General features: G+C 52.9%; 1 protein-coding gene across 2 annotated transcripts in view; it reads left to right on the top strand.

Moving 5' to 3' along the window:
- The window catches only part of ECE1 (endothelin converting enzyme 1), a 121,194-nt gene that overhangs the window by 59,267 nt on the left and 44,313 nt on the right, over positions 1-17,614 (top strand). Inside the window, exons 1-4 of one of the 2 annotated variants that reach the window (XM_065929991.1) lie at positions 271-378; positions 611-697; positions 9,449-9,590; positions 16,661-16,873. In XM_065929991.1, coding sequence (XP_065786063.1) covers positions 325-378; positions 611-697; positions 9,449-9,590; positions 16,661-16,873 — 496 coding nt within the window. In that variant the 5' untranslated portion in view covers positions 271-324. Of the gene's footprint in view, positions 1-270; positions 379-610; positions 698-9,448; positions 9,591-16,660; positions 16,874-17,614 lie in introns of those variants that run through there. The other variant, XM_065929992.1, reaches the window with a different exon arrangement.

The raw sequence follows: 17,614 nt of genomic DNA, 5'->3' as shown, positions 1-17,614 counted from the left end.
ATGGGGGACTTCATGTTTCTTAGAAGAAAGGGTGGCCGCGAGCCCCTTCCTGCCTGCAAGCGGGAGGGGCCTCTCCCCGACCCCCAGCCCGGCCTCTCCCCGACCCCCAGCCCACTCCCCGACCTCTGGGAAGGGGGAGAAGGCTTCGCCTCCCTGGGGACTCTGGGGGGCGGTCTCCCAGCGCGGCCGAGGAGGGAGCCGGAGCCGCGCGGACCAGGCTCCGCCCTGAAGGTGGTGCGAGGCCGGGCCCAGCCCCACGGCCGGCCCTCCCGGGCCAGAGCCGCGGGCGCGCGGCGGCGGGGAGCGGGCGTCGCGGGGTGCACCATGCGGAGCCTGTGGCCGCCGCGGCCAGTGGCCGCGGCGCTGTCGGCGCTGGGGGTAAGGCGCGGGGTTGCATAATCGGGGAAGGGGCGGGGGTGGCGGAGGGAGGCGGGACCCCCCTCCGCCTCCCCCGGCGCGGGCCTGGCCGTGGGCCGGTCCCGGTGTCCCGGCCGGGGCGGGGCGCGGCGGCGGCGGCGCAGGCGGCGGGTGGCCGCTTCCCTGTTCTCCCCATTCGGGCGTGGGAGCCATGGAGGCGCTAAGAGAGTCGGTGCTGCACTTGACTTTGCAGATGTCGACCTACAAGCGGGCCACGCTGGACGAGGAGGACCTGGTGGACGCACTCTCCGAGGGCGACGTGTACCCCAACCACCTGCAGGTAGGCGCCCCCAGCCTGCCAGCCACCGGGGGGTGGGGGGCCCGTGCCAGCCCGCCAGCCCTTGGGCTCCGTGGGTTTAAAAAAAGCCTTTTCTGGTTAGCAGTACCCCTGAGGCGCTGGGCTCCCCAGCAGGCCTCCCCTCCCCACTTCCACGCGTCCCCAACCCCACCTGCTGCTGGGTTACAGACCATGTGGCCGAGCAGAAGCAGCATCCTGGAGGGGTGAGCTGGTCCAGTTCTCTCCACGGAAGAGAACGGTCCCTGAGTGCTGAGACTTGCCCAGAGTTTTAGGCAGAGCCTAAAACCTTCCGAGTTGTCGCATGGAATGTCCCGGAACCCTGTCAGTCCTGGGCAGATGGGGCGTGGTTGGTCACCCTGTCTGGCGGACATTACCCCACGTTCTTCCTCTTCTTCCCCAAACCCTGTGTCCTCCGCTCCCCGGCTCTCTGCCCCTTCCAGCCTGTACTCGGGAGGCCCAGGCCCTCCCCCACCAGGCGCTGCCCCCCCCCGGGGCTCAAATGTGCCCACCAACTCCGCTCAATGCGGCTGCTTTCTGCTCTTACCCCGGAGGGATGAGCTGGGGCATCCAGACCAGGACCTCAGCCCCGGTTGGGCGTGAACTGAAACAGGTGGACCTGAGGAATTTGGAAATACCGAAGGATGCCCGGGGGGCCCTGTGAGCTGACACCTGAAGAACCGGCTTGCAGAAGGCCTGGTGAGCCGCTCAGTCTAGGAGGACTTCTGCCAGGTCGACCCGGGGAGGCCTAGAGGAGGGTCTTGGGGCTGCTGCAGGAACTGATACCAATTCACAAACCGCCCCCAGAGGGAAAGCGTAGGTTGTGTGGAAACTTAGGCTGCCAGGCCCAGTCCTACTCGGGCACACCTCTCAGAAGCTGGGATCATGATACCAGTAAGGGAAACAGCACTGATTGACGCTCGTTCAGTAGGCCCCGGGGAGGTCCAAACCCGACTCTGAGTGGTCTGCACACACTGCAACAGGACTCTAACCTACATGGTCCCACTCAGCCTTCAGGAGCAGCCCGTGAGTTATTGTCTTTACTGCTCCTCCTCACAGTCGAGGAAACTGAGGCTCTGAAAGGGGAGACAACTTGCCTTAGGTGCACTGGAGCTAGAAATCCAGGAGTAAGAAATCAAACCCGGTCTGTCTAGAGCCGCCTCCCCGTGGAGCCTTCTGAAGAGGCTAAATCCAGCAGGAAATTAGATTCCTGTGGCAGGCGCTTTTGCCTTCCCGAATCAAAACAGAATCTAATCAGCCGTCTTTTTCAGTCTCATCTTTCACAGAAGGTTCTAAAAATATCAGCACAAAAGCATTTCGGAATTCACAACAAAGTAATGTGCTGTGTTATCATCATAACGGCAGCCCGCATGGGTATAGGCTTTTTCAGGCCGCAAAGCACGTTCGTCGGCCTGAGGCCGCCTGGCAGAGGGGAGGCACCCCGGTCTCTGAGATGTGGGGGGGCCCAGGTGTGAATCTGACACCACCTGTGATCCTGGGCGATCTGAGCTTCTCTTCCTGCATCTGCACAATGGGAGTTAAGAGAAAATGCCTGTGGTGCACGTTTCGGGGCCTGCCAGGGTTGTTCTTTGTGATCGTGAGGTAAGGGCGCTTGTGGCTGTGTCACACTTGACAAAGCGGAGTCTCAGAGAGGTTAGGGACATTCCTGTGGCCACAGAGCGGTCATGAGGTTGGAATGTAGTGTTGATGCCCCGACTCCAAGCCACCCAACCGGGTGTATCATCCACTTTCACTACAGGAAAAGCCCTAAGGATTTGGAGGCATTTCTGTAGGTACCCAGCCTGGCTTTCCTTGAGCCTCCACAACTTCCCCAAAGCAGACTAGCTAACAATTGTTCTTGTAAGAGTCGAGAACCTTTTCATTTCATCTTACAGAGTTTTCTATGAGTTTTGTGTCTTTAATCACAGGAAGTTTTTTCCAGTATAACAATTTTTCATACTAATTTGTGAAAAAAAGAGTCAAGTATAAAAAAACATTTACAAAGAGACAGTAATGCCACCAATCAGAAATAACTACTTCTCATTTTTCACATTTGCTTATATGTATTTTTTAATATAATTGAGCTCACTCTACATCCATAACATTTTGTCCTACTTTTTTCATTTAATGCCACTTCATAAGCATTTTTTGTGTGTTGTTAGAAACTTCGGAAACATCAGCTGTACCGCAGTTTTAAAAATAGTTCCAAGGAGTTCCTTGATGGCTTAGTGGTTAGGACTTGATGCTTTCACTGCTGAGGGCTGGGGTTCGATCCCCGGCCTGGGAACTAACATCCTGCAAGCCTTGTAGTGCAGCCAAAAAAATAAAACAACACTTCCAAAACATGCTGCCATTAAATATCATACTACTTTATGGTACCAATATATAAAAATACATTTACTCAATCTGCTACAATTGGACAATAGACCCAGTATCTGTAACACTGTGGGTGACCAGCTTCTAACCTTTCGAATAATTTTCCATGAGTAATTGCTAGAAACTCAACTGTTCCCTCAATTTTAGGCTTTTTAAAATGGATCCAACCCCCCTCCACCACCTACCAAATCTCCATCTCTTGACAGGCAGCTATAAAAATCAGCTACTTGATTTTTCAAGATTTTGAAGCCCGTCGTTCCTGAAACTCCAGAGTTGTCAATACCAACACTAGGAAATGACAACTTGCATCTTTCAGCCAAACTTGCCACCTTTTGCCTGAACATGCTGACAAAGTGTTGTGTTTAGCTGGAGCAAATTTCTACTTGTACCTCACCTGAAAGGATTTTTCTTTTCCTTGATCTCATATGTGAGGTACAACTTAATTGCCATCAACTAAAATTCATCAGCGTGGACTGAGTGCAGAGTTTAAAGCCCCAGCTCTGACATGAAGCCCCAACTCTGCCTCTCATGGGCTCTGAGACCTGAAAGCTACTCAGTTAACCAGCTTTTTTTTTTTTTTAACAAGATGGGGTTGATAATAATCCACTTCTCAGAGCTGTTGCAGAGATTGAAATGAGACAATCCAAGTGAAAGCACGTAGTGTAATGCACAGAAAATGTATTTGGTTGGGATCATTATAAAAACTCACCCGGCGTGATATCTCAGTGATGCCCTAAATGTAATAGCTTTGCCTCTGTTCGGCTCAGACTGGCTGCCTGGTCTCTGTCCCTCCCGGTACATGCCACACCATTTCAATGGCTCAGAGGGAAATAACTAAAGTCATACCTGCAGCTGGGGCTTCCCGGGTGGTAAAGAATCCTCCTTCCAATGAGGAAACACAGGAAACAGGTTCGATCCCCGGGTGGGGAAGATCCTCTGGAGTACGACATGGCTACCCACTCTTGCCTGGAGAATCCCATGGACAGAGGAGTCTGGAGGGCTACAGCCCACGGGGTCGCAAAGAGTCGGACACAACTGAGCCTAAACTGGGGAGCAGAAGGCCACTGCTGCTGCAGCTTGGCCACTTCAGTCGTGTCCAGCCCTGTGCGACCCCATGGACTGTAGCTCACCAGGCTTCTCTCCAGGGAATTCTCAAGAGTACTGAGTGGGTTGCCGTGCCCTCCTCCAGGGGATCTTCCCAACCCTGGGATCGAACCCAGGTCTGCTGCCCTACAGGCAGATTCTACACTGAGCCACCAGGGAAACCTCCCACAGAAGGCCACAACTATTTACCAAAACCTTTGAAGCTCATCCAGTTACCCCTAAAAATCAAATTTATTTTTCAAGAAAAAGGAAAGCCAAGATATTTAATTCTTAGTGGTAGTTTTCTCTAATCCCCCCCACACCCCTTCCCTTCATGCACAGAGCTGTCTTTTGTCAGCAATTGCAGAGACAGTCCCGTTAAGTACTTTAAAAAGATCTCTCTGCTTTCCAGCAGACTCTTTCAACTCCATCTGCCTGTTTGATCTTTTTACTCTTGAACTTAGGGTTGCTTTAGGATCCAAACTGGTCAGACCTTACACCTCATCTAGCTTCCTCATTTTAAAAATAGGTGACTGGGACTTTGCTGGTGGTCCAGCAGTTAAGATTCCACACTTTCAGTGCAGGGATGCAGAGGGCACAAGTTCAACCCCTGCATGGGGAACTTAGATCCCCCAGTCTGCATTAAAAATATATATATATATATAAAAATAGGTGACTGAGGTCCAGAGGCTGCCCAGGGACACACTCGCAATCTTGATAAAGCCAGGGTTGACCTTTGACTTCTCAGGTTCATGCCCTTTCTCCTGTGCCATTGACAGCTGGAAGGTGCATCTTCTAAATACTAGACTTGGATTCCTGTTGAGATGCAAGGAGTCCCCTCCCCCCAGCAGGTACTGATTCAAGCTGCTCTCATTCATTGGGAGAGTCAGGCAGTGGGGTTGAGGGGCTGGTAGGGCTCCGGGAGGAAGTGGAGAGGACAGGAAGGCTTCATAGTTTCAGCCTGGCCTGGCCCCGGTGGCCTTAGCCAGAAGCTCGCCATGTAGAAACTGTCTTGGAAGAAACTTCCCCAGCCTAACACAGGATATCACGCAGCGCCAGGCTGTCACGGTCTGTCTGTTCCAAGGGGCTGACTCGGAGGCAGGCGGCCCCGTCTCCCTGCCAGCCCTCCCCGGGGTGGTCTGGCCTCTGGGCTGCAGGGGGTGGGCTCCCTGCCAACCCTTTGGCCAGACTGACTCCTGTTGGCTGCTCCACTCAGCTCAGGTCGCTGGCGGACCAGGCAGTGTCTCAGGAAACAACTGCCTTCCCTGCGGACCCCCTGCTTCCTCCGAAAGCCAGGCTCTCCACCCCTTCTGCTGCCGGCTTGTCTCCTGGGCCCCAGGTGTGGTGGCCCGTCCTCGCCCGTAGAACCCGTTCTTGCTGGGAGCCTCGCTGAGCCAGGCGCTCACTTCTGTAACCGAATATTTATCCCTCAGCAGGGCTTTGTTCCCTTGGCTGTGGCAACCCTGGGAACTCCTGGGCTGGATGGCTCAACCGTTCCTCTCTCTCTTTCCCCACCTCTGTTTCCTGCTTGGTCTTCCTCTCTACCTTTCTTTCCAGGCATCCTTTCCTTTCTGTCTCATGCTCTGTCTGCCTCCCAGGACCAATCACTAGGATGCTGAGCCGGCCAGCGAGCTGAGCATTCACAATGATTGTGACCCCATCTTCCAGGATGCTCCTTGGCTGATGCTGCGCCCAGTTACCTCGCTCGAGACCAAGTGGGCTGCCCGTCACTAACCCTCCGACCCTCCACGTTGCTGCAGACCCCTCTCTCACGATCCACATGCTGTCATTTCCCAAAGGCGGGCTCTGAAGGAGGCAGGGCGGGGAAGGGACTCACTGAGCCAAACAGTCCCAGCCCCAGCCCCGGGCACAGCACCCGGGAATTGGACAGCCTCTCCTGGAGCGACCTCTTGACCCCGGCACAGTCTGCTGGTGACTTCTCCTGCCGTGGGAGACTGCATCTGGACTTCGGCCCTCAGAGGCAAGGCTTGTCCAGAAGCCAAGAGGCCCCTCTGCCTGGTCGTTAAATCCAGCAAAGAACCGTACAAAGGCTAAAAACTCTGCCTTCAAATTCCATGTGCCCTTTCTCCCTGGAATTATGAATGTTTAATTTAATTTTGACTTAATTCTGTTTGCGTTTTGCAGTGAACGCCATCTGTCTGTTTGATGTTAAACAGTGAGGCGAGGCGAGGCTTGCTGCTCCTGGTGGGCAGCGCGGCCACGGGGCTGATGCTGCGGGCTCGGGGGAGATGTAGGTTTTTCTATCACCCTCTCTGCCCCCTGCTTCCTGTGTTTCTTCTGGAGCTAATACTCACGCCTACTCTTGGGGGTGCTGGGAAGATGGAATAGCATCATCCAGCAACAGAATAGAATTAACACGGGCACCCAGAAAGCCCTCAAACATCAGCTGCCGTGATTGCTGCTTTTGCCTTCCTTCCCTTTGTCCTTTCATCCTCTTCCTTCTATTTCTTCTTTCTCTCCCTTCACTTCCTCAGATTCCCGCACCTTGCTCTGTCTACATAAGAGTGAGTTTCCTGCCAAATGTCAACATGAATCAGCCATAGGTATCCATATGTCCCCTCCCTTTGGCAGAAAACAACAAAATTCTGTAAAGCAGTTATGCTTCAATTAAAAAATATTTAATGTAACAGATCACCAGCCCAGGTGGGATGCATGAGACAAGTGCTCGGGCCTGGTGCACTAGGAGACCCAGAGGGGTCGGGTGGAGAGGGAGGTGGGAGGGGGGATCAGGATGGGGAATACATGTAACTCTATGGCAGTTTCATGTCAATGTATGACAAAACCCACTGAAATGTTGTGAAGTAATTAGCCTCCAACTAATTAAAAAAAAAAAAAGAGTTTCCTAGACTCCCCTGGTGGTCCAGTGATTAAGATTCAACCTTCCCCAAACGGGGGATGCAGGACCAGTCTCTGATCAGGGAGCTAGGATTCCACATGCTGAGCTGTGCAGCCAAAAAAAAGACAGTTTCCTGCTTCCCCAGCCCCGACAGCTTTGCTCCCTGGCTTCCCAGGGCTCTGGTGCCTCTCCAACCAAGGTTAGCCATTGCTTAGCTTTCCACCTCTCTCCCCTTGAGCTGAGCCTTGATAATGGGGTCACTGAGAGGCCCAGCGGGGGAGACAGAAGGGGAGCTCAGTTCCGTGCCCCAGAAAGAATGAGAACAAATGTCAGCATTCCCAGACAAGGCAGCTTCTGCTTCAGACCCTTTGGGGGCCCCTCTGGACCCCAGTGCCACCAGTGAGCTGGGTGAAGGAATTGCTACCTCTGAGAAAGTGCTTCATAGACATCGAAGCTGTGAGCGCGTCAGCATTGTCCCAAGCTATGTCTGCACCAGGAGCGTGGTCAGAATCTTCATGTCTCACCATTTTAAAAAGATTCTTCAGGGGAGCTCCCTGGTGGATCAGGTGGTAAAGAATCTTCCTGCAATTAAAGAGACCTGGGTTTGATCCCTAGGTTCGGAAGATCCCCTGGAGAAGGGAATGGCAACCCACTCCAGTATCTTTCCTGGAGAATCCCATGGACAGAGGAGCCTGGTGGGCCACAGTTCACGGGGTCATAAAGAGTCAGACACGACTGAGCGACTCACACTTCAGGGCTTTTGGGAGGCGGTGTCCCTCTCTGTACCTGCTTTCATGTCCCAGCCTTCTGGACCTCCACGGAATTCTCACCAAGCCTCAAGTTCCTTTTCTTGGTTTTAAGATCCATCATCTTTTTTTGCATCCCCACAAGGAGTCCTTGTCTTCCCTTTCACCAGTGCAGCAGTCCCGTCATTTCCTGTTCAGAAAATAGCCAGTGATGATCATGAGGCTACTCAATGCCCTTCGCTTAGGCGACTGGCCTCGGGGTCCCCAGGCGTCGGTGTCAGGCTCCCTGAAAGCTGTGCCATGGCCCCCAGGGGCAGCCGTCCTCTCAGCAGTTGGGGGCCACTCTCAGGTCAGAGGCTGGGTCTCCCCATCTCCCCTGGCAGGCTGTGGGCCTCCCTGCCTCCATGCCCGTTCCCCTCGAGCCTTGCTTCCCCTTCCACCTCAACTTTTCCAAAGGGTGAATCTAATCCCATCGCTCCCGCCCTGGGAAGAAGTCCCCCACCTGTAACCCAGTTTATAGCACCCCTGAGCATCCAGGCCTTGCCCCTCTCCTTCTCCCTTCCCCTCCCCTTTCGCCTGGTCAGCTGCTACTTATTCTTTTAAGACCCAGCCCAGGGGGCCCCCACCTCCAGGAAGCCTTCCCTGGCTGAACCCCTGCCCAGCCCAATCTGTTTCTGTATCTGTCTCTCTGCTGGGCGGTGAGAGCTGAAAGCGAGTGGCCCTGAGTTGGTGCTCGACTGTTGACACGTGGCCACAATGTCACTGAACTGAATCCCACCTTCAGGGTTCCCTTCCTGTCCCGCGGCCCCGGCTTCGGCAGGAAGCACCTCGTGGAACAGAGGGGAGCCCCCAGCGGGCTTCGGGTGTGAAGGCCGGGCCCTGGGCTCTGAACGCTGTAGGCTGGTGGGTCCCTCCTCAGCTTGGAAGGCCCTGTCACACCCTTCCCTTCCTCTCATTGTGCCTTCTTTCCTGTTTAGCTGACTGTGAGTTAGGCCGAGAACGTTTTTTCCTCCCTCTGAGGACCTGCTGAGATGGAGCCGTTTCCCCTTTGCATCCCCCCTGACGTCTCCCAGGACTCGATGCTCTGACCCATGGGTGGGCTCTGGGATCCATACCTTTGGACCCAGATCCGAGCTCGACCCATCTAGCCATGTGAGCAGAGGCAAGGGGCTCACCCCTCCGGGTTGCGGTTTCCTCATTTGTAAAAAGAAACCTGGCGCGCAGTCCTCGCGGGGCCGAGCCGGCGTCAGCGGCCCAAGCTGCCCGTGCCCCCGTCTGCGCTGCGGCCGTCAGGCTGGGGGTTGTGTCCCCCTCAGAGCCCAGCCGGATGCGCCCTGGATGCCTGCGCGTGCAAACATCCTGTTCTTTTTTGAACTCCTTACTGGAGAAACAGGGAAAAACCCAATCTTTTTTTTTCCCCTCCTAAACCCGGATCGGGTGACACAGAAAACACAGGCGCGGCTGGCCTGAGCTGCTTGGCTGCGAGCTGCCGAGCAGCGTAGCCGCTCCTTTCCCGGATTGGGACGGGTTCCGTGGGAACCAGACCACCCCTGAGACGGGAGGGCGGCCCAGATGTCTCCCCGGGGCCAGGACCTGCTGCGCAGCCCCCTCCTCCTGGGCAGTGAGGGCCCCGGGCTCACGTCCTCCCCGTTCCGCCTGCCTCCCGCCCTGCAGGTGAACTTCCGAGGCCCCCGGAACGGCCAGAGATGCTGGGCCGCCAGGACCCCGGTGGAGAAGCGGCTGGTGGTGCTGGTGGCGCTTCTGGCGGCGGCAGTGGTGGCCTGTCTGGGAGTGCTGGGCATCCAATACCGGACAAGTAGGTGCCTCTCTCTGTGATGGGTCTGGGCTCCGCTCACTGCCGCCCCGGGCCGTGGCCCCGTGTGTCTGCGGCTGGCCTCCGAGGCTCAGGGGGAGCTGGGACTGGGGGGCTGGGGGGGCTGCTGCAGACCGAGGCCTGGGAGGTGGGCGGACGGGTGGCAGTCAGGTTTGGGTGTCAGGAGGAGGTGAGTGTGAATCCTGGCCTGGCAGCTTGTTATCCTTGTGACTTTGGACAGGTCACTCAATTTCTCAGAGCTTGTGTGTTTTCTGCTTTCAGTGGAGACACCGGTGGTCAGTTTGGATTCCTCCCACAACTAGCCCACGTTTCTCTGTCCAAACCTGTGTAACAATATGATCAGACCCCACTTTGACCTCTGAGGATTCGGGATAATCCTCAGATTATCTACCGGGCACATACCTGGTGACCGGTAGACCTTCTCTGGCTTCAGTTCCAGGTACTCTTATTGTTAGGATGTGGGCTGGTTAGACACGCAGGCTGGCCCTGCCGCCCATCAACAGTTCCAACAAAGCAGCAGTAATGGCTTCCGTTTGCTGAATACTTTCCATGTACCGAATACCTTGCCTCTCCTTTACAGATGTAATCTCGTTTCCTCCTCGCTGCCACTCTGTGAGGTGTGGTTGCTTCTGGCCCCGTTTTCTGCAAAGGAAACTGAGGCAGTGAAACTAAGCGGTTTGCCCAAGGTCATGTGCCTAGTGCAGGAGGGATTCAGCCACGGGCTGGCGGGCCCCAGAGCTCAGGCTCTGTCTTCTGTGTAATTGATGGTACACCCCAGTGTGTGTTACCACCCCCAGGAAAGCTGTTCTCTGAGCCAGGGGCCCTTTGCATACCTCTGTCATCTCATTTCTCTGTCCTACCTTGTATAGTAATATGATCAGACCCCAGTTGGATCCCGCTGTCAGGGGTCTGAGGCTGGTTCTCTGTGTCTGGTTGAGTGCATGTAGCAACTGCCTCTCGAAGAATCCATGCTCCGTAAGCTCTTATGGACCAGGAAAGGGCAGATCCAAGCTAATAGGGATGGGAGTCCAGATAATTCCAGGATCTCTTTCTCCTCTGTGCCCTTGTATCCAGCTCTCTAATGGCAAGAAGCCACCTGGATGAGCAGCCTCTGGGGCTATGCCAGGAGTTTAACCCCATCGACTTTGTCACCTGGGGCTCATCCCATCAGAGAGATTGTGAACCTTCATAGGATCTGTCAGTTCAGTTCAGTCGCTCAGTCGTGTCTGACTCTTTGTGACTCTGTGAACCGCAGCACGCCAGGCCTCCCTATTCATCCCCAACTCCTGGAGTTTACCCAAACCCATGTCCATTGAGTCGGTGATGCCATCCAACCATCTCATCCTCTGTTGGTCCCTTCTCCTCCGGCCCTCAATCTTTCCCAGCATCAGGGTCTTTTCAGATGAGTCAGCTCTTCACATCAAGTGGCCAAAGGATTGGAGTTTCAGCTTCAGCATCAGTCCTTCCAATGAACACTCAGGACTGATCTCCTTTAGGATGGACTGGTTGGATATCCTTGCAGTCCAAGGGACTCCCAAGAGTCTTCTCCAGCACCACAGTTCAAAACCATCAATGCTTCGGTGCTCAGCTTTCTTCACTGTCCAACTCTCACATCCATATATGACCACGGGAAAAACCATAGCCTTGACTAGACAAACCTTTGTTGACAAAGTAATGTCTCTGCTTTTTAATATGCTGTCTAGGTTGGTCATAACTTTCCTTCCAAGGAGTAAGCGTCCTTTAATTTCATGGTTGCTGTCACCATCTGCAGTGATTTTGGAGCCCCAAAAAATAATGTCAGCCACTCTTTCCACTGTTTCCCCATCTATTTGCCATGAAGTGATGGGACCAGATGCCATGATCTTAATTTTCTGAATGTTGAGCTTTAAGCCAGCTTTTTCACTCTCTTCTTTCACTTTCATCAAGAGGCTCTTTAGTTCCTCTTCACTTTCTGCCATAAGGGTAGTGTCATCTGCATATTGGAGGTTATTGATATTTCTCCCGGCAGTCTTGATTCCAGCTTGTTCTTCCTCCAGCCCAGTGTTTCTCATGATGTACTCTGCATATAAGTTAAATAAGCAGGGTGATAATATACAGCCTTGATATACTCCTTTTCCTATTTGGAACCAGTCTGTTGTTCCATGTCCAGTTCTAACTGTTGCTTCCTGACCTGCATACAGCTTTCTCAAGAAACAGGTCAGGTTTCTGGTATTCCCATCTCTTTCAGAATTTTCCACAGTTTATTGTGATCCACACAGTCAAAGACTTTGGCATAGTCAATAAAACAGAATTAGATGTTTTTTCTGGAACTCTCTTGCTTTTTCGATTATCCAGCAGATGTTGGCAATTTGATCTCTGTTCATAGGATCTGGGGACATCAACTCCAGGCTTTGTTGAGCCTTCTCCACTGTGGACTTGCTGGCCTGCATGACTGGCCACACTGCATTGGGGTTGCGGAAGGGGTTTGGAGGCCTGAAAAGAGTGCAGGACTTCAGCTGAGTCATCCTCCCATCCCTCCTGGATCAAGCACTCATTCATTCACTCATTCATTCACTCGTTATTCATTCCACAAACATTGAACGAGTGCTTACTCTATGTCAGGCACCTAGGTGGTACCTGAGAAATAATTGCTTAGTTATTTAACTGACTTTTAATGGTTTGTAGATGTTTTACCAAATGTGCCTAGCCCAGCAGGTGATTATTGCATATCTGATGAATTAATTAGTGATTTCCTAACCATATGTGCTCAGCATAATGCCTGCATGCCATAGGATACTTTGCAAAGTGAATAAATAAATGATTGAATGAACAAAGAGCAAGAAGGAAGACAGAGTGGGAACAGCCTTTCTCTATTGATCACCCTTGTCCTGCAGCTGCCATCTTGCTTCGTCCTAAAGCAGGTTTAATTCCGGAAAGTGCAGGCCTTCTCCAGCCGTGTCTGCCCAGCATGGAGTTGATGAGATTCCAACACGCACATGTTGCCCTGAGGTTGCCCCTAGACGTTCCAAGGACGTTTCTCCATCAGAAACCAAAAGGAAGCCCCTCAGGCCTGGCTTCTAAGGATGGGGCTGCACACACGTCTGTCGTTGCCAGGTGGGGCCCACAGGGAGGAATCCTGCTTCAGTCTATCCCGTTTGTCTCAGGTCTCCAGAAGGGTTTTCCCCAGCCTGGTCCTCGGTGAGGGGAACTCTTCCCCTAGGGTGGAGCTGGACTGGGGATCTGGTGACCCTTGAGCCTGTTCATGTGTCTTTATCAGCTGCCTGAGCCTGGGAAAGCAGTGGCCGCCCCAGATGCTGGTGATAACCTCATTACCCAGCAGCAGGTGCTGGCACTATCCACATCTGGGCAGACATTGGGCAGGTCAATGCAGATTTTGGTGATTCTCAAAGATGCACCTGTAAGTTATGTCTGAGCACTTAAATACATATTTATCCACCTTCCTGTTGCACCCTTCTTTCCAGAAACTTACAGATGCTTTGCAAACAAAGGCAGCAAAACAAACAAAACATTTTCCAGAAAATATTCTGAAGTGTCTCACTTAGTGTTGAGGCCAGGCACCATCAGAGCCTCTAACCGTTAGCTAGATCTGGGACCTGCTCCTGCCTTCTCGATGGATCATGCACGACCTAAAGGGAAGAAGTATTTCTGCATCTACAGGTGGATCAAAGGCTGGACAAATCTCCTTTATTCATTCATCCATTCATTCAACAAACACTTAATGAATATCTGCTGGGTGCCAAGTCTGCTGAGCAAAGGAAGTGTAAATGCAAGTAAGATGCTGGCCCTGGTCTTTGCAGTGGTAAAGAACCCACCTGCCAATGCAGGAAATATGAGACTAGGGTTCGATCCCTGGGTCAGGAAGATTCCCCTGGAGGAGGGCGTGGCAACCCACCCCAATGTTCTTGCCTGGAGAATCCCATGGACAGAGGAGCCTGGCAGGCTTCGGTCCATAGGATCGGAAAGAGTTGGACACCGCTGAAGTGACTTAGCATGCACGCACGCATGCAAGATGCTGGCCCTACTCCCAGGCTCACTTCCTAGTGGGGAAGGCAGGCAGGGTGATGGCCATGACACAGCAGAGTGTGTCAGGTGGCAGGCCTCCAGGCAGCCAAGGGGACCAGGCAAGGGTGAGGTTTCCCCAAGGAGGGAGAGCCTGGGCTGAGTTTTGAGGTTGTTGACCTGGGGTGAGAGGCACGTAGAAATTATGAATTAATTAATCAAATGTACACAAAGCACTTCCTAGGCCAAGGACCATTGATAAGGGATCTACAGGCCAATAATAGTTAAATAGCCAGGCAATTACTGCCTAAGTATCACCTGGGTGTTTAAGTATTGCTGTGTACCTAGCAGAGTAGGTGCCTAAGTGAAGAACTCAAGCCTGTCAGACTGATTCCTGGGGACAGGTTTCCTATTTAAAACCAAGGCCCGCTGTGATAACTGCAGAATATCTCTCTGTCTCTCTCATGCACACACATACGCACAGATTCTGTCTTGCTCCCTCAGGATCAATCTCTTTACAGCTGGCCTCTGGGTTTTCCCACCCGCCAAGTTATTTGTCAAGCTTGACTTCCTGCAGTTAGTTGTATAAAAACAATAGGTATTCTTTTCCTTTTCCAAATATGAAGTTATATCATAATAGTGAATAGGCTTTTTCAGATGACACAGAAACTCTTTTCCCCCACCCCCATAAAGACTTTGGTACATTTCCTTAGTTGAAAAGCAAGGCATGCAACTCAAAGGTCTCATCTAGAGATATTTGAAATTGTGCTATGTCCCCTACCATATCCTTTCTCTATTTTCATGCCTAAGGTGAAAGTCACTCAGTCGTGTCCAACTCTTTGCGACCCCATGGACTACACTGTCTGTGGAATTCTCCAGGCCAGAATACTGGAGTGGGTAGCCTTCCCCTTCTCCAGGGGATCTTCCCAACCCAGGGATCGAACACAGGTCTCCTGAGTTGCTGGCGGATTCTTTACCAGCAGAGCCACAAGGGAAGCCCATTTTCATGCCTAACGGTTCAATAATCTTTAATTGTTGTACAGTCATCTCAAAACAAGAAATTATTGGGTTGGTCAAAAAGGTTGTTCCAGTTTTCTGGAACATCCTCCAGAAAAACCTGAGCAACCTTTTTGACCAGCCCAATACCTCGAAATAGAATCGCCCTGACTTTTGTGCTGTCCTGCGACCCTTCTGAGCCCTTCGTCCACGCTCAGGACCTTGGGTTTATCATCAGATATTAATTAGCACACATGTTGCCCAGCCCTGGCTAGTGCTGCATCTCCAGGTGAGATGACCATCAGCCCTGCCAGCCGGTGCATTCTCTTCTGCTCTCTGAGGGTTGATCTGGGAACATCAGATGCTAAGACTCCAGGGAGCTGAGTCCCCTGCCCCCGCTGCCCAGCCACGAGGTCACTTCCTCATCATCAGGCAGTTGGTCCTCCTTTTTCTCATCTCCAGAGGGAGGAACCGAGCTTCAGAGGGATGAGGTTACCAGCACGAGGCCAGAGGCAGAGAGCTGGGCTTTGCACCCAGGTCTAGGAAGGAGCCCCCAGCACCTGCCCTGCCCCCCTCCTTTGCGCGCGGTGGGGAACTGAAGGGCCGGCCAAGCGGCGGTGCGGGCAAGTGGGAAGAACCCAGCTTTGGCATTGCCGAAGCAGCACAGAGCGGGTTCAGTCCGGGCGTTCCCCTGCCGCCGCGGGACGCTCAGAGCCTCGCTGTCCTCATCTGCCCCCGAGGGTCTCGCCCCCGTTATAGGGAGACCATCCCTCTGGTTGCCTGTCTGCTCCGGTCAACCAGTGGTGTGGATCCTCCGTCTCCTGCGGTCGGGTTCGTCTCACCGCCTAGGCCCGGCCCCTGCTAAGGCAGCCCCCTGCTTGCTTCTCCCGCTTGAGCCCACTGACCAACATCAGGGCCAGAGTCGGGCCCCGTCCACCAACCTCTGCCCCAAGTCCTATAGAATCAGCTCAAAGTGAAAAATGAAGTCGCTCAGTTGTGTCTGACTCTTGCGACCCCATGGACTGGAGCCCACCAGGCTCCTCCACCCATGGGATTTTCCCAGGCAAGAGTACTGGAGTGGGTTGTCATTCCCTTCTCCAGGGATCGAACCCCCATCTCCCGCACTGCAGGCAGACGCTTTACCGTCTGAGCCAGCAGGGAAGCCCATAGAATCAGCTCAGAGGAAGCGGATTTCTTTGTTCCTTGTGCTTTGGGAGCGCCTGTAGGATTTGGCAGCCCTCCCCCCGGGAGCCTGTCATCACGGGAAGAGCTCCCTTCCAGCCCCAAAGCGGAGAGAGGGTGGGACTCAAACCCCACTGGCCACTGAGCAGGGAGCTTAATCTCCCTCCCTGTGCCTCTGTTTCCCAATATACAAAAATGGCTTTAAGCAAAGTGATCTCTTAGGATTGTTTCTTTTTCGCTTTTTTGAAAATTCAGTGAGATGAGTCTCCTGCCTTGTACCCGGTGGGAATGGTTTTTCACGGTTCCTTCTGTTCCTCAGTCTTTCTTTCTTCCTGGCACCTCGTCCGCGTCACGGATTTGGCACAGTGAGTTCGTGTATAATAAGTAACGGACATTTCTCCTTCTGTAGTCTTTTGACTTTTCTTAGATAAGTTTGTATCTGCCACTAAATTATTAACTCCTGAAGGAAAAGACTATGCTTTTATATCTGCCACCACACACACACACCTACCTGCACTTAGCAAAGAACCTGGAAGATGCTCAGTAATTACTTTGTTGAATAAATGAATGCATGAATGAGTAAACCAATTTGTTGAGCATCAGGAAATAATTTTAAAAAATCAATGAATATTTATGGCACTGATTAAAAGAAGCACCTTGGTTCTGGTTTTAAAGTCATAGGAAGGATTTTAGGCAACTCGACAGAAGTCTTATTTGACAAGCCAGGAGATCATAAATCCACTGAAATCTTTGTCTCTGTAGCGTTTGGTCTCTCTGTTTGGTCAGGGCTGGGGTGGCCCAGACCACCTGCACTCTATTTGCATAGCCTCGTCCCTTCTGCCCTTCACTGGCCTCTTACCCTTGACCCCTGCCAGGAACGCCCTCCGTGTGCCTAAGTGAGGCCTGCATCTCAGTGACCAGCTCCATCTTGAGCTCCATGGACCCCAGGGTGGACCCCTGCCAGGACTTCTTCACCTACGCCTGCGGAGGCTGGATCAAAGCCAACCCCGTGCCTGATGGCCACTCACGCTGGGGGACCTTCAGCAACCTCTGGGAACACAACCAAGCCATCATCAAGCACCTCCTCGGTAGGCACCCGGCGGGGGGACTGGGGAACGGGCTGCAGAGGGGGGCTGCCCTCTGGACCCGGCCAGGCTTGGCTGAAGGACGGGGTTGGCAGGATGGGGAGACGAGAGGGTTGGGAGCAGACAAGGCTGGGTTAGAATGTCTGCCCCGTCTCTGGGTGTGTGATCCTGAGTCACTTATCACTGAGCCTCACTTCCTCCATCTGTAAAAACGGGACTAGTAAGGTCCAAACTGTGGAGTTTCAAGAGCTAGGGAGCACGTGTGTGAAGCATTAGCGTGGTATGTACGGCATGTCATAGGTGTGTAAGTACTGTGTGTGTAGCTGTGGTCATAATTTATGGCTTCGAGCTGTGGCTTAGTTTTTGACTGGTTTTGACTGGGAGTTTTGCAAGTTGTGAGCAAAAGGAATGAAGGCATGCTGGATCCAGATTTTAAGGTTGTGAGCCCATCCAGGTTCTGACAATGGTTTATCTGAGAGTCATCCAAAGGCAGGAGTCTTCCTTGGCCTTGTGGTAATCCAGCTTGTGTGATAAACCGTCTTACCAAAGTTCTTCGCTTTTTACCTTGTTAGGCCATTAGCACTTCTAGTTGACCTTGGTGTTGGTGGTTTTATCCTCAGGTTATAATCCCATGTCTGTCTTCTTTGAGGCTGTGTCCTTAGTTAAAGTCTGTTGAATTAACATCTGCCCCTGAGGGTGCTCCTCCATGTGGAATCAAAACAGGCTGTGCTGTAACCCGTAGAG

Source organism: Muntiacus reevesi, chromosome 3 (assembly GCF_963930625.1).
Source record: "Muntiacus reevesi chromosome 3, mMunRee1.1, whole genome shotgun sequence".
In the NCBI taxonomy this organism is placed as follows: domain Eukaryota; kingdom Metazoa; phylum Chordata; class Mammalia; order Artiodactyla; family Cervidae; genus Muntiacus; species Muntiacus reevesi.
The sequence above is the reverse complement of the archived record's forward strand: the minus strand, read 5'-3'. Positions and strand labels throughout refer to the sequence as shown.